Genomic DNA, 14,021 nt, shown 5'->3' on the forward strand with positions numbered 1-14,021 from the left:
AAATAAATACAATTGATAAAAGAAAAACGAGTCTTGTCTACCAATATTATTATTATTCTGCATGAGTTTTGCCATTGAGAGTCTGCTCCAGTTGTGTATTGTATGTGTTATAAATAAAGTTTTGAAGGTTTGTCTTGACGTCGGTTACAGTGTTCTGCGCATGCGTGTCTTGCAGAAACACGTGAAGCCACATTCTAGCAGAAACATGGCAGAAACGAAAGAAGCCCTCGTGTTGGACCGGGAACAGGTAATTAAACGTAAAGTATTGAGTGCGCTGTGTAACAGATCCTTTTTGTTTGTTCGTTTTAGTTCATGGAGCAGTGTTTTAGCAGAAAATTCGTAAGATATAATCTAGCATAGGTTTAAGAACTATTAAGCTAAAGCTAGCTTGTTGGCTTCCCAGCTGGCTCTGCCATTGATCATGGCATGGCTAGAAGTTGAATACTTAACAATACAGTTGACAACCGCAATGTTCTCGCTGTTCTTCTCTTGATCATTTCGATTTGTACATCATATGTTTGTCAGGTGAAGAAAGCTGTCCTGGCACTACAGGCTTTCTTGAAGTCCAAGTCAACCTCCGAAGCGCTGTTCCTGAACGAGAGCGAGCACATCTCTCTCCTCTTCACGCTATGGAAGATCCCTAAGAAAGAAAAGAACATCCGCATGTAAGTCTCTCTGATGAGAAAAACAGTTGTCAATACGCAATCAATTGCGAGGACATTATTATTAACGTTAATGTCAAGTTTTGCGTTTCTGGTCTACCATATTAGTAGCCTACGGTGGAGGGGCTGAGCCATATAAGTAGCCTAACTTGTGATCATGTTTCCTGACCCGCAGCCCATTGCCACATAACCAGAGATCGGATACGGACGAAGTGTGCCTTTTTACCAGAGATGAACCCAACATGACCGGCGATCAGACGCAGAGGTTCTATAAGAGACTACTGCAAGAAAAAGGCATCAATATCACAGAGGTACTACTATAACAAACGGTACACTCTTATATCTGCTTCCGTCAAATGTCCACTGGATGGGGACATTTGTACAGCTGGCTCCGTGCAGAGCCTATTGATGTCAAAGCAATATTTCACTTTTTTTAAATTTTTTTTTTACTATTTGGCTTTAAATCCCATCAATTCTACTGGTTATGGTCGTTTCCCATCACTTGCATTGACCAGACCAAAGAATGATTGTTTTAGAACTTAACTATTCAAATCAACTTCCATCAAAACCACTAGATCCTCATTCCACTGGAGCCCGTCTGTATAACTAAGCCAGAATAGCCAGAAAAGGGTGTTGGTATTTTAACGTATCATGAATTTACAGTACATGCAGATAAAGGGACAGTAAGGAGCAGGTAGGGGTTAGGCAGGGGTTTTAGAGTTAAACTTCGGACATTGGGAATTAAACCAACGACCTTCTGGCAAGTCAAAAACCCTAACCCCTGAACTCTTCTGCAGCGGTGCAGCCCATCTATTTCATTGGTACAACCAAGAAGGATTATGGTATAAAGTTGTAAGTAGTTGTGCTGTATATTCTAATTGGATCTGTCTGGTGTTGTGCCTCTACTCGCTGTTCAGGTCATCCCCTACAAGTTGCTGAAGACGGAATACAAGTCCATCGAGTCCAAGAGGCGGCTGCTTGGAAACTTTGACCTGTTTTTGTCTGACGACCGCATCCGACGCCTCCTTCCCTCCCACCTGGGAAAGAACTTCTATAAGAATAAAAAGTGAGAAATGTGTTGATATACCTGCACTTTAGAAGTTTTCCCATTGGCACCATCTAGTTGCATGAGTTGTAATTACAGTTAAAGCTAAATCATTTCAGATGACAATGGCTTTAAGAGCAATTCCCTGGATTGATTGGTGCCCGTTCTATCATAAAAAAAATATTTGTTAATGAAAGGTCATAGGTCTGGTTTAAGCCTAATTTGTTGGTATGCATTGTTGAACAGTAATGTATTTGTAGAATAGTATGGGTTTGAATACTCCTCAAAAAACATATTTGATTAACAGTGACAATAATGATACGTTTAGTGCATTTCTGCTCATTGACTATCTATCATATTGTGTCTTTCCCAGAGACCCCTTATCTGTGGACCTGCAGAGCAAGAGTCTGGCCCGGGATCTGAAGAGCATCATTCACGGGACCCGCATGAAGATCAACAACAAGGGTGCCTGCTGGTAACCTCAAAACCTTACTTCTTGTTGGTTCATCGCTTTGGTTCACAATGTGACACGGACCAAATGCTGATTTAGAGAGAAATGTCCAAAGGCGGATCTAAGACGGGGGTGGATGGGTTTTATTCTGGTTGAGTTTGCAAACCATGCCTTCTGGACAACCAAGTTTTGTGGACGACAATAACGATGCAATAACGACACATGTTGCGTTAATAGATCACACACAGTTTACCAATAACTGTTTCTCACTTTATTTATAACCCATTCTTCATCTTTCATATTGGCCTTGAAGGAATTGTTTTTAATGAACTGTCTGTTTGGCTCACCTGTGTTTTAGTATGGCTTCCATCGGCCACTCTGGCATGACCACAGAGCAGCTAACAGACAACATTGAGTCGGCGGTAAAAGGGGTCGTGGATAAAATGCGTACGGTAAGTCCCCTGGCTAGTCCTGTCATTTGTGTGTCTGTTGTCTTCTGTTACGTGGGGATTCAAACCACTCTTACTTAGAGAAATGAGGGAGTGCGGTGTTCTAGTAGTTGCTGTGTCTGACACCGAAAGGAAAGGTTCTAGGTTTGATCCGCCATTTTCAACCGCCTGACGGTAGGCGTCTTTGAGCAGGAGGCCTAGCCCCTACCTGCTCGTCGTCTCATTTGGACGCACCCCACCAAAACCTCACCCTGTTCAATGTGGGACCGGGGGGTCCTAGTGGTGCTACAGCAAATTCGAAGTGTGACCAGAGGGTCCTCCTTTCAGTGGAGGCTGTCTCTAAAGCTTTGATACACACAGCTGGGTGCCTCACCCTTACACCTCGTTGGTAGTTGACGGGCGTTAGGGCTGCGGCTGTTAGTTGATCAAACGATAAGTTGATTGAGGGAAGGTTAATCAAATCAAATTTGGATATTTGATTAACCGTTTAAGTAATTTATCGAGAACAGATCACCAACATTCGCTGTTTAATGTTGCTGTTCAAATCAAATATTTGTTCATGGATGCTTAGTAAAGGAATAGTAACGTGCAAGACATCACTTTCGACTTGATGATTAACCCCCCGCCCCCCCTCTATCATTTTCAGCAAGGACCCGTGATGAAGGTTATCCACCTGAAGAGCCTGGCGTCCGTGGCTTTGCCCATCTACAATGCAGTGCTCAGTCAAATCACTGTACTGGACGAAGCACAGAAATCCGCCAATTCACTCAAGAGAAAGGTTTGTTTTTAAATGTCCCATGGCATGCTTCTTTATGAGCGCTTTTTATATTGGTGTTAGTGCCCCCCTAATACAGTATTTGAAGACGTTCAAGAAATTCAGCCTTGGTGCAGAATTACAGCCACTACAAGCCAGTTCCACAATGAGCTTTCCACAAACGTGCCGTTTTATAGAGGCGGGTCAAGGTGGAGGCCGGGGGTGGCCCTGAGCAGCTTGCGGCCACGGTACCATGCCCTAGTGTTTACAGTGGATGTATCGCAGTGGCTCGGATTCATAATATCATCCGGAGGCGCACACAGCTTTTGGCCGTGTTGTAAATATTCTAGAACACTCCGGGTGCTCCGGTGGGAGTCCTGGAGCTCTATATCTAAATAATATAATATATAGATATCTATATAATATATATTATCACGGCTAAAAGCTGTGTGCTCCTCCGGATGATGTTAGGAATCTCAAACGACTGCATCGGGGTCTCCGACGTCTCTTCGTGTTTCTTACACTTCCACATCAATCTGAAGGGCAGCCTGTGAGCAGCGACATGGAGGAGAAACGGATCGTTGCCGTTTGCGGCTCCCGGTATTTCCACAACGAGACTCGTAGTGGGGGTTATCATGGCCATGGTTGAGAAGGAATTGGGGGGGAAAGGAACTTTGGCTTTGACTGCCTGAAGTCCAGATTGAACCACGACATGGAGGACGGGATTGTTGCCCGGGATTGTGTCCCGCCTGTCCCGCGGCGGTGGTGCTCCGGCTACGTGGCTCCGGCGGGACACAATCCCGGGCAACAATCCCGTTGTTATGCACCATAACACCAACAGCAGAACGGCTATCCAAATAACAAAGAAGTGTGCAACACTTGCATTACAGTGTGTGTATATTCACACACGCATGTGGCGCTCGCAAGGTCGTAGCTCATTTTCTCATTAGCGGGCCATATTCTCTGGCCGGGCAAAGCAGAGAAAGGGGAGGTAACCTGGTCCCTTATGATGACATATGGGGCCATATTCCAAATCGGCACGTCTGACCTTTCATTTTTCAAAGGCGGAGCAGGATACCTAGTGCTCGTTTTACACCTAACGTAGTTTTTAGCCACTGGGGGACCATAGGCAGGCTAGGGGAACTCATATTAATGTTAGAAAACCTACTAAAGTGGCATTTTCATGCCATGGGACCTTTCAACATGTCTCTTGTCACTTTCACAAGCTCATCATCGTCATAGTGATGGGCATTTTGATGTCTCAATAGTAGTTATTACTACTAAAGTGCTTACTCAAATTAATAATGATTTCAATTTCTAGAAGGTGGCCAAGAAGGTTTCTGGTGATGATGACAACGATGAGGAAATCCCAACGCTGGTTCCCATAGGAACACCCGCCAAAAAGGCCAAGCTTGAGGTCAGTACAGCTGCAGTTTCCTCTTTCACGTTGTGACTCGATGCGTTCCTTACACAATTATGGATATATACATTCACCACTGTTCTATATCAAGGGCATTTGGTTGTTTGCATGATCGTGCTGTAAGGATTTAAGGTTCCTAAAATAACATGAACACAGACTCCATCAGACTTCATTCATTTATGCAAGAAAACCAATTTCTTTTTGTGAAGTAAGCTTAAAAATGTGTTATTTATGGATTATCGTAGTAAGTTAAAGATTCCTTTAAAGTGTAAGGAGTATCAAACACTATTAAATGCGGGTGTTTTGGGCAGAGTGGCTCTGTGTTATCCCCATGTTTACAAACCATATGAAGGTGACAAGCTTAACATTTTACAACGGTGACAAAATGGTAAAGATTGCTCTGTTGAACATACAAGTTATATGACCATGTTCTTCATGTCTTTCGGTGGATCACAATTTTTGGGTCATGGCCCCTTTTAAAGACATGCCATGTCTTCCTCGTAAGGGTGGCTGGAACTGACCCCTCGTTGTGCTCCTCTGACAGAAACCACAGAAGAGCAAAAAGAAGGTGGCCCTCGAGGCGGCCCCCAAAGTCGCCGGACAGAAGAAAGCCCCCAGACCCCGGAGGAGGAGGTCACGCAAATCTGCCGCGCTGGAGAAGGCCCTCACACCTAACGCTCTAAACAAATCCCCTAAACACGCCGGACAGAAAAAGACCCAGAAGCACCAGCCCCAGAAGACCGGCAAGCCTTCTCCCAAACCCAAAAAGAAAGCACGTAAAATGACCAAATGAGCGCCACGGTGACGTCCCTGCACCCGTGCCTCACCGCAGGTCACTCCACACGGACATTTGATCATATGGAAATCTAGTCTAAACCAGTCTGATGTTGTTCATAGCTATGGTGATGCTCACTTGCCATTTGTTTTCAAAAATGGTTCTGTATGCTTTGTTATATTACGATAATTATAAAACGTAACTACTCAAGTTCTCCCTTCCGTCTGCTTATTTGTTAAAGTTTGAACCTCTATGATCATGTTACATATGCTGGAACAGATATTGCAAACAAATATTGTCTCATAATGTGAGCAATACGTTTTGGTAGGGCAAAACATTGATTGTTAATATTGTTAGGTATATATTTTTTTTAATTTTGTAATGTTTTTAAAATTATGGAAATAAATACATACAAATTTAATATTTTGTATTAGACATCAGTGATGAGTATAATAGCAGAAATGGGCTGGAATTGGATTTTGCATATTAGGCCTGACTATATTCAAATGCAAACACACAGAGCTGAAGATGTATACTTCATCATTTGCTGCTCCCTGGCTTCATAAGACATGTTAATTTGAACCAAAATAATAACATGCAACAAATGATTTGTATACAGTATTCATCAACATCAGAGCTGTATTCTGCTAGTGGCCAGAGCCAGACGGTTTAGCTCAGTGCTGGCTCACCAGCAGGGCTGCAGCCTGTATCAGATGACCGGCCTCTTGTGTGGCGGGTTACGCTACACATGTGCTCAGATGCTGCCTGTTAGAGCTGCACAATAATATTCTGAACAAGTCTGAATCAGGCCATGGATCCTTAGATCTGCATCAGACCATTCATCTCTGTAGTATACTTGGTAATGTTTAAAGTAATACATATTGTGTTCTGTATTGTCTTCCTGAAAGAGAGCATGTATGGCTGTGAAGGAGGCACTGGCGTAGAGTGGATTACGGTGATGACAGAAAGGGTGTCAAGGAGATGGAGCTGGTGGCTCACTCATCCATAACCTGTTATTCAGGGGTGTGGAGGGGGGTGTGGAATTACAGGCGGCGATTGCATCCCCCTGTTGTGGCCCAGAGATAATTTCCTCCTCACACTGGTGGGCTTGCCTGAGGTCACTTATTACTCGGACACCCGGGGAGAAGGAGCTGCCATGAAAAGATGATGAAGGCCAACTGAGAATATATTTATCTCCTACTGAAGAATCACAAGGCTACTGGAGTTCCCTCAGTTATTTAAAAGATATTCCCCGTGATGGATTCGAGACTTTTGGACGAATCGGAGGAACGATCCCGATGGTCCTGCTGCCTTTCTTCTGGGAACGCCTCGGAACCTTCCGACTGGGCCCGCTTCCACAAGCCCATCATCACCATGGTGATGGGCTCCCTGATGTCGGCCGCGGGGGCCGCTCTGCTGCTGTTGCGCGCCCTGGGTGTGAGCGAGGCCCCCCACGCCATGGTCCCAGCCTGCTTGTCGGCGGGGCCTGTGTTCGTGGTGCTGGGCCTGGTGTGGATCCCCATCTTGAGGCAGAAGCAGAGACGGCGCGCCTCCTGTTTCCAGGGGGCCACCCTGTACGGCACCGAGAGGTGGGAGGCGGACAGACGGGCGGTGCTGTGAAACCTGAGCCCCCCCCCACCCAGTAGCCCGCCACGACAGTGTCCTTTTTCTTTTTTTCTTTTTTTAAACATGTGGTAGCCTGCAATCGCACCAATTGGTTTACAGGTGATAAGAACTTATGGTCATTGGACTTTGTACCCTGGGGCTGAAAACCGTTTCTTTATCCCCGTCTATGAGTCAGAGAGAGCCACACACACACTCCACCGAGAGACGCCACGCTCTCGACAACACCACCCTCACATTTCATTCGGTTCTGGGATTCCTCCTTGGAGTGGGCTGAACACACCGTCGCCATGTCGACGGAGGTGCGGATGGAGCCCGTGTCGGAGATCCAGTACGACGGCGTGGGCCGCTGCAAGTGCTCCTTCTGGTTCGCCGTGGCGCACGACATCCTGGGCCTGGTCATCATGATGATGGGCGTGTTCGGCGGCTTCGCCATCCACGACCTGCTCATCTACGCCGGCTCCATCATCCTCTTCTTCAGCCTCATCTGGTGGGTGTTCTGGTACAGCGGCAACATCGACGTGCCCCCCGGGGAGCTGGAGGACGACGTGGGCATGTTGAAGATGAAGAAAGGCGGGCTGACCGGCGTCGTCAGGAACATGTCCAGCCGCTTCTCCAGTGGGCTCCGCAGCTCCTTCAGGAGGACGAGTGGACGCTTCCGGCGAGACGCCCCGACAGCAGGCGACGAGCCTCAGCACAGGGAGAGCAGGCCCTCGACCGGCAGCCAGATGAGGAACGTGGAGGTGGCTCTGTCCACCATCTCTGAGGTCACCGAGTCCACCGCCTCGTGAAGGAGACGCCGTCCCATGTGACCTCGCTGTGGTGGGGGACTGTGTCTTCAGACCTCCAGGGAGGGAAACGGCTTCTATCATTTCAGTGCTGGAGACAGCAGACCGTCCACGGGTCGCCATATGGGAAACATTGGCATGACGTGGCTCTCCAGACCACCGCTGAAGTAACTGAAACCACCGTCTAGGGGGGCGGATGCCATCGATATAATATGATCTCACTACGGTAAACATCTGCCATCAGATCTGTGTTCATCAGGAAAATGTGTTTGTCAATATTCGACGGGTTCCTTCTGGAACTGGGAGATACTGGTGTGCTGGGCTGTTACTGTAATGATTAAACAGTATTGTGGACATGGGGACGCTTGGTAAGATGCACATGGTCTTATCTCTGAGATAAGAACATAAACTTTGGACACGCACGGTGAGTTAATTTGAGGAAAGTACGGTAACTAAAGCACTCCAAACAATATTTCTGTTTCAAATCGTGTCTGATTTGTGTGGTAGCTTTTGAACCGTCTGTTCAGTTTGATAATGGTAATTTTTAAGTGAGGACTTTGATTTAGAGATAAAATTGATAACCAATAGTCCACTGTCTTTATGGGTCTGGTCTGTTGGTTATAAATACATAAAAGGCTGATCGGTCAGCCTTTTATGGTCTATCAGTGATCAATCTTTATCCTTGCATTTTTCTAGTTATTCATTTATAGACTATTTTATATCTGTGACTTCCATATGTATGGTTGTATATACCCAGGATTTATGCAACCATATATACAGGGTTTATGTAACCATTACCTGTCCCAAGTCTATTTATTGTTATTTTGTCAACGTTGTCTACCTTCACATTACTTAATTGACCAATACATTGTAAGTTTTATGTTTAAAATTAAAAATGACATTAATGAACTGATATTGTACATTTGTTACGCAATCTGTCAGATTTGCGACAACTATTATATTATTACTGGTTTGAAGACTTTTCCGTTCATGTTGTAAAATAAAAAGCTGGCGTTGTACATAAAGGTTGCAGCTTACTTCTCATGCAGTCACACCCTTTACCCGCTGGCCTTAACGTGGGCAGGGCCCGCACAATGTTATCAGTCAGAAGCTATTAATCATTATGTGAACTGCAGGTATGCAATCTCACTCAATCTCTTTGTGTTTCATGCATCTGAAAATCGAGTAAGTTGAATGATTCCAAACTCTGCTCTAAATAAATTGAACTTGGTCATTTGTACATTATCTTTGCATTTTTTGGATTGTGTTCGCATGGCTGCCATCAGCAAATAGCTTTATTACGTGATAGACAAGTTTTAGACGTAAAACCTACATACATTATCATTGTCCCACAAACATACACACTCTCACACACATGCACACGGCAACCCTGAGTCAACAAAATAGAGACACAGATTTAGATACATTAATCTGTGTATCAATAAAACATAACCAAAACATGCTCATAGCACATGGGGTTGAGCATACCCATTTCATCTCATACCTTTGTTATTGGTTTTGTATAAATTATTAATTACATTGTTTTATACTTGAGCTTAGCTCAGCCCTATTCTAAAGTGTATAATCAAAACAAATCTCGTTTCCCCGGAAAACATGTGTGACCTTTGCGGCAGAGGGAACCCTGGGGACCTCCTGACGCTGTGTGACATCCTGAGGTCCTGCTCCCCTATGGAAGATGGAACTTATGTAAGCTGAAACCCCAATGGGGAGAGTCGAGCCGGTAGCATCACGAGGGGAATAGAAATAGGGAGTACTGCTGCTGTGTTGTTTGAGTTTGGAGAGCATCAAGAGGAGGGAAAGCTTTGGAGGGAATATTTTCCTCCAAGTACAAAGAGACCCTGGATAAGGTTAGAGGTTGAACAAGTGTGATGTTGGCAGGCGTCAAACCCGGGCCACACACAGTTAGACTCATCCTCCCCTCAAGGGGACAGACGAGCTGGTACAGTTGAGGAGAAAAAGATAAGTATATTTACTATTCATAATCATAATGATCATTACAATGTTCAACCTTTAGTAAATTGTATATTGCACACTGGGGGCTTGGAACGAGGTATCGGTTGTCATCCACACAAGAGATTGTCTCAACAGACAAAACACAGAAGATCTCTTGACATGAAGACATCACAATCAGAGGTGCACTGTCTCTGGACCCAAGTTAAAGACATGGACCAAGCCAGAAACAGAATTAACCGTAGAACCTAATAAACAGCAAGGAAAAAACATTGTGACTCTCTATTCATGGTTGTCAAATTGTTACCAACCAATTGATAACCAACTTCTAGTTGGTTATCAATTGGTTGGTAGAGATTTTTGATATGGTAGAGCTTTTTGATATATTTTGATACTTAAATTACTTATTCATGATATGAAATGTGTTCTCTAGTCCTGCCATGAGGATGACTTTGGTTGTGCTTTAAATATGGATACATAGATAAATGTACCTCAATCTGCTATCTGTCTTTCTTTCTGGCTCTATGTTATTAATTCAGGATTAATGTGTTTGTGTTTGTGTGTGTGTGTGTGTGTGTGTGTGTGTGTGTGTGTGTGTGTGTATGTGTGTGTGTGTGTGTGTGTGTGTGCGTGTGTGTGCGTGCGTGTGTATTTGGTACACGCATACATTGGTGTATTGGTAGCAGCCTTGGTCCCTCATCAAGTTTTTTCCTTACCTCCCATTTCAAATTCATAATACGTTTTTTAAGCTATTTGAAAATTAAAATTAAAAAAATTGAATTTAATTAAATCTACTAATAACTAAGTAATGACTCAAAACACTGTGTTGCCGCGTTGAGTCGATTGAAAACTACAAGTCCCACCAACCCGTCTTCCTCGTCATGTGACACGGTGTGTTTTGCCATGTGACCACGCTCCATCGCCCTACCGTTTCCCTTTTCGCAGTGTCACAGAGGTAACAGGGAAAATACCTTTTCTTTTCAAACCGCCCGCACACAACAACCGCAGTGGCTCTTAAATTAAAACCCGGGGTGAACCAAGACAGGTTATATTATGTGCTTGTCTTTTTATTATTCTTCAAAGTGAGACAAATATCAAGTCACCGGCAGGCCTCAGTGGACGGTGTAAGCATCAGTTGTCACCCCACGGTCGTGTGGTTGCAAGACAGCGAGGAGAGCGTTATGAACCGGCCCACTGATAGCTTCTCCGGCTAATCGCTCCGGAAGGATATGACGGTTCGCTGATTCTGGGTTTAACGACGAATATTGTTGACGATGAATTAATTATTTTGGATATCAATATTGAAGCTGACCTCTCAGAATGAACGGTAAGAATTGGCAGCAAAAGTTTTGTTGACACTCGTGTACATGTCAGATAGATGACTCCTTGATAACACACAATATATGAGGCTCACACATCTTGTCGGTGCTTAGCAGGGTTTGAACCGAATGCATGTCTCTTTATGAGACGTATATATATTCTGTATGTCAATGACGTTTTAATTGGCCCTCTGTGCAGTGAATATGTATTAAATATATGACCTGCTAAAGTATTATCAAACCTAATTGACGTATACTGCATGTAGTTCACGAAGAAATTTTGTTCATTTAGTTGTTTTGATTGCAGAGCACTGGCAGCAGTTTGCACATTGATCGAATAAGGGTCAATTGGCAGGCTTCTCAATGACAAACGCGAGCTGAGATTTCAAACGTTACAAGATAAACATGATCTTGTGTAAAGCTTCGTGATACATCACTTTCTCCTCTTAAAAGATGATTTTCGAAACTTGTTTTATTATTTTAGTAGGGTAGTCCGTGTTGAGTAGTGGCAGTGATGGAGGTGCCCAACAGGAAGATTCTAATGCTATTCGCAACTAAAAAAATTGAAATGGTATTGGTAAAATGATCAGCTTGTACGGTGCGGTGGGGTGGTCCTCTGATCTCCAGGCACCCAGCAGAGTGACACCAAGAGACAACACCACCTGGAGAGGTTGCTGGATGCTGTTAAACAGGTGAGCCCACGACAGAAGAATGATACATAGATACACGTTATGCTATGACTTGTCTTTCAGTGCTGCTTTGTAAAACCCGTTGACATGATGTGTTCCTCCCAACTCATTCATTGCTTGAACGGTTTTGTTTTGCATTGATATATAGTAATAACAATACAACTATTTATATGGATTTATTTGGTGCAATGGTATTGTGTCTAGCTCAATTCAATGTTCATCAGTATAAATTTGTTGAGCTACTTCACTGGCTGACGAGAATATTTGTGGTAGTTTAATTTTTTGCCTGTTGATTCAATATTTTGCTGGATCAAACAAGTCGGGGAAAGGGGTGGGGAAGAACCGAAGTGGAACAAAATGTACAAGCTCGGCAAATTTACTTTCTATTTCAAGTCTGGACTCAAACTAGTGTCAGGACCTTGTGAAAAATGTACTACTTATAAAAACGTAACGGATAACGAATCAACATCATGCATATTCATTTGGCAGCCCATTTGTACCTCTGTGGAGTCCCATTCATCCCTTTTATCCATATTATCACCCCCAGTGCACAACCGTGGATCATTCGGAGTGGCTCTATGGACTGGCTAATTTAGCCTGACACGTTTTAATTCCCCTTAACACAACGTTTCGCCGTGTTCAATGCCTTCCCGCTTCCTTTGCACAGCGCTCACAGAGAAAGTTTTGCATTCCCTGAAGTCCATTACCGCTCTCCTCCATATCTTTTCAGTGCCAAATCCGCTTCGGGGGCAGGAAAGAGATCGCTTCGGACTCAGACAGCCGGTAAGACTTTCACTTTATTATTAAATTAAGGCACGTGTGCCTGGTGTTTAACCATCCTTAGGGTGGAGATGGAGACAGCACTCTGCAGCCCACTCCAATCACTGGCCCACCCGCACCCCAGCTCGTCTCCGGCACTTCCGGCCCTCTGAGATTCACTAACGAAGGACCTCTGTCACTTCGTCCACTGTGTGTGAAACACACTCGCAGTCTAGACTCTGAATTCGAGGTCACACATTCTCATGTGTGGAACTTGGCTTGCGGAAACGGGCTACCTGATCTGCAGAATCCCCTCCCTGTGTTTAAAATAAACCATTTGAAGACCCTTCCGGACACATTATTAACCACATTATTATTATTGACTTTTTAACTGACCTAGCATCCTGCGTAGCGGTCTGCTTCTCCTGCTCCACTTATTTTAACTATTAACCAATAGTTTTAAGATTTAAGTGTGTTCAGTTCCATTAAGCATTTTTGATGAAAGAATGACCAGCGTGCGTGTGCGTGTCTGTCTGTCCGTCTTTCTGTCTGTCTCCCTGTGTGTCTCTGCAGGGTGATCTGTCTGTGTGCCCAGTTTGAGACGGTGTTTCAGCATGGCTTGAGGAAGACCAGCGGTCTGGCGCTCACGGCCGCGGCCCTCAAACAGGCGGCCGGGTTCGCCAACAAGACCGAAACGGGTAGGCTGCTCCCAGCGACCGCCTGCTTCTCTCTCTCTGGGAGGAGAGAAAAGCTTTCTTATATTCATACTAATGGATGGTCGCTCTGCATGCACAATACTGCTATTTGTATCTCTTCTTCCTTCTTTTGTTTCTCTGGCACTCCTGAAGAGTGGGAGCGCTTTCTAAATTATTAAAACATGAACCACTCTGAAGGTTAAGTCCCGTGTAAGGACATCCTAAGGGACATCAAGTATATGTTTAATCAATATTAGTGAGTGAAACCCATTAGCAGGAACCGTATCCTCACTGTGGTGGTCTCTATTCTCCAGCGAAACAGGACCTTTCAACCACCACACAAGATGGCACACACACACGGAAATACCTTCAATTTATGTCTCATATTGTTTTACAGTGCATATGCTAATTGCTCATAAATGCAAAACAGTAGAGCCCCCCATAGCACCTATTTCTACTGATTAACATGCCTTGGAAAGACTTTTAGACATCTATTTTTATAAGGTAGTTTTATAAAAGAAGACTTTGTGGCGGCGGTGAACCCTGATTAGCGCGGGTGTGGGTAAATGCAGAGTGAATTGGAAATAAGCTCTGTGTTGTCACGGCAACCCGGCACGAAGT

The 14,021-nt window shown here is 44.4% G+C and overlaps 3 protein-coding genes and 1 pseudogene across 4 annotated transcripts in view; all 4 read left to right on the forward strand.

The window, feature by feature from the left end:
- Positions 1-174: 174 nt before the first annotated feature.
- rsl1d1 (ribosomal L1 domain containing 1) lies at positions 175-5,932 on the forward strand. Its single transcript, XM_079756569.1, has 9 exons — positions 175-247; positions 526-665; positions 838-973; positions 1,580-1,728; positions 2,081-2,182; positions 2,517-2,610; positions 3,254-3,385; positions 4,683-4,778; positions 5,326-5,932. The coding sequence occupies exons 1-9, from the start codon at positions 206-208 to the stop codon at positions 5,572-5,574; spliced, it is 1,140 nt and encodes a 379-aa protein (XP_079612695.1). The 5' UTR covers positions 175-205; the 3' UTR covers positions 5,575-5,932.
- Positions 5,933-6,813: 881 nt separating this feature from the next.
- Positions 6,814-7,176, forward strand: LOC307090256 (phosphoinositide-interacting protein-like; the record flags this gene model as incomplete). Its single annotated transcript, XM_079756832.1, has 1 exon — positions 6,814-7,176. The coding sequence occupies one exon, from the start codon at positions 6,814-6,816 to the stop codon at positions 7,174-7,176; it is 363 nt and encodes a 120-aa protein (XP_079612958.1).
- A 118-nt stretch (positions 7,177-7,294) lies between these two features.
- Positions 7,295-7,970, forward strand: LOC307090504 (transmembrane protein 238-like; annotated as a pseudogene). The gene has a single exon. The product of its transcript is annotated as a transmembrane protein 238-like (transcript).
- Positions 7,971-10,905: 2,935 nt separating this feature from the next.
- snx29 (sorting nexin 29) overlaps positions 10,906-14,021 on the forward strand; it is a 100,559-nt gene continuing 97,443 nt past the window's right edge. Inside the window, exons 1-4 of the mRNA XM_079756275.1 lie at positions 10,906-11,265; positions 11,885-11,949; positions 12,677-12,729; positions 13,279-13,403. Of these exons, the coding sequence (XP_079612401.1) occupies positions 11,259-11,265; positions 11,885-11,949; positions 12,677-12,729; positions 13,279-13,403 (250 nt within the window). The 5' untranslated portion in view covers positions 10,906-11,258. The remainder of the gene's footprint in view (positions 11,266-11,884; positions 11,950-12,676; positions 12,730-13,278; positions 13,404-14,021) is intronic.

The sequence above is a fragment of the Pollachius pollachius genome (genome assembly GCF_949987615.1).
Source record: "Pollachius pollachius genome assembly, chromosome: 19".
NCBI lineage: Eukaryota > Metazoa > Chordata > Actinopteri > Gadiformes > Gadidae > Pollachius > Pollachius pollachius.

Coding starts and splice junctions, on each gene's coding strand:
- rsl1d1 (XM_079756569.1), top strand. CDS start 206: ATGGCAGAAACGAAAGAAGCCCTCGTGTTGGACCGGGAACAG. Junction 2,183..2,516: donor AACAACAAGGGTGCCTGCTG/GTAACCTCAAAA, acceptor CCTGTGTTTTAG/TATGGCTTCCATCGGCCACT. Junction 2,611..3,253: donor TCGTGGATAAAATGCGTACG/GTAAGTCCCCTG, acceptor TATCATTTTCAG/CAAGGACCCGTGATGAAGGT.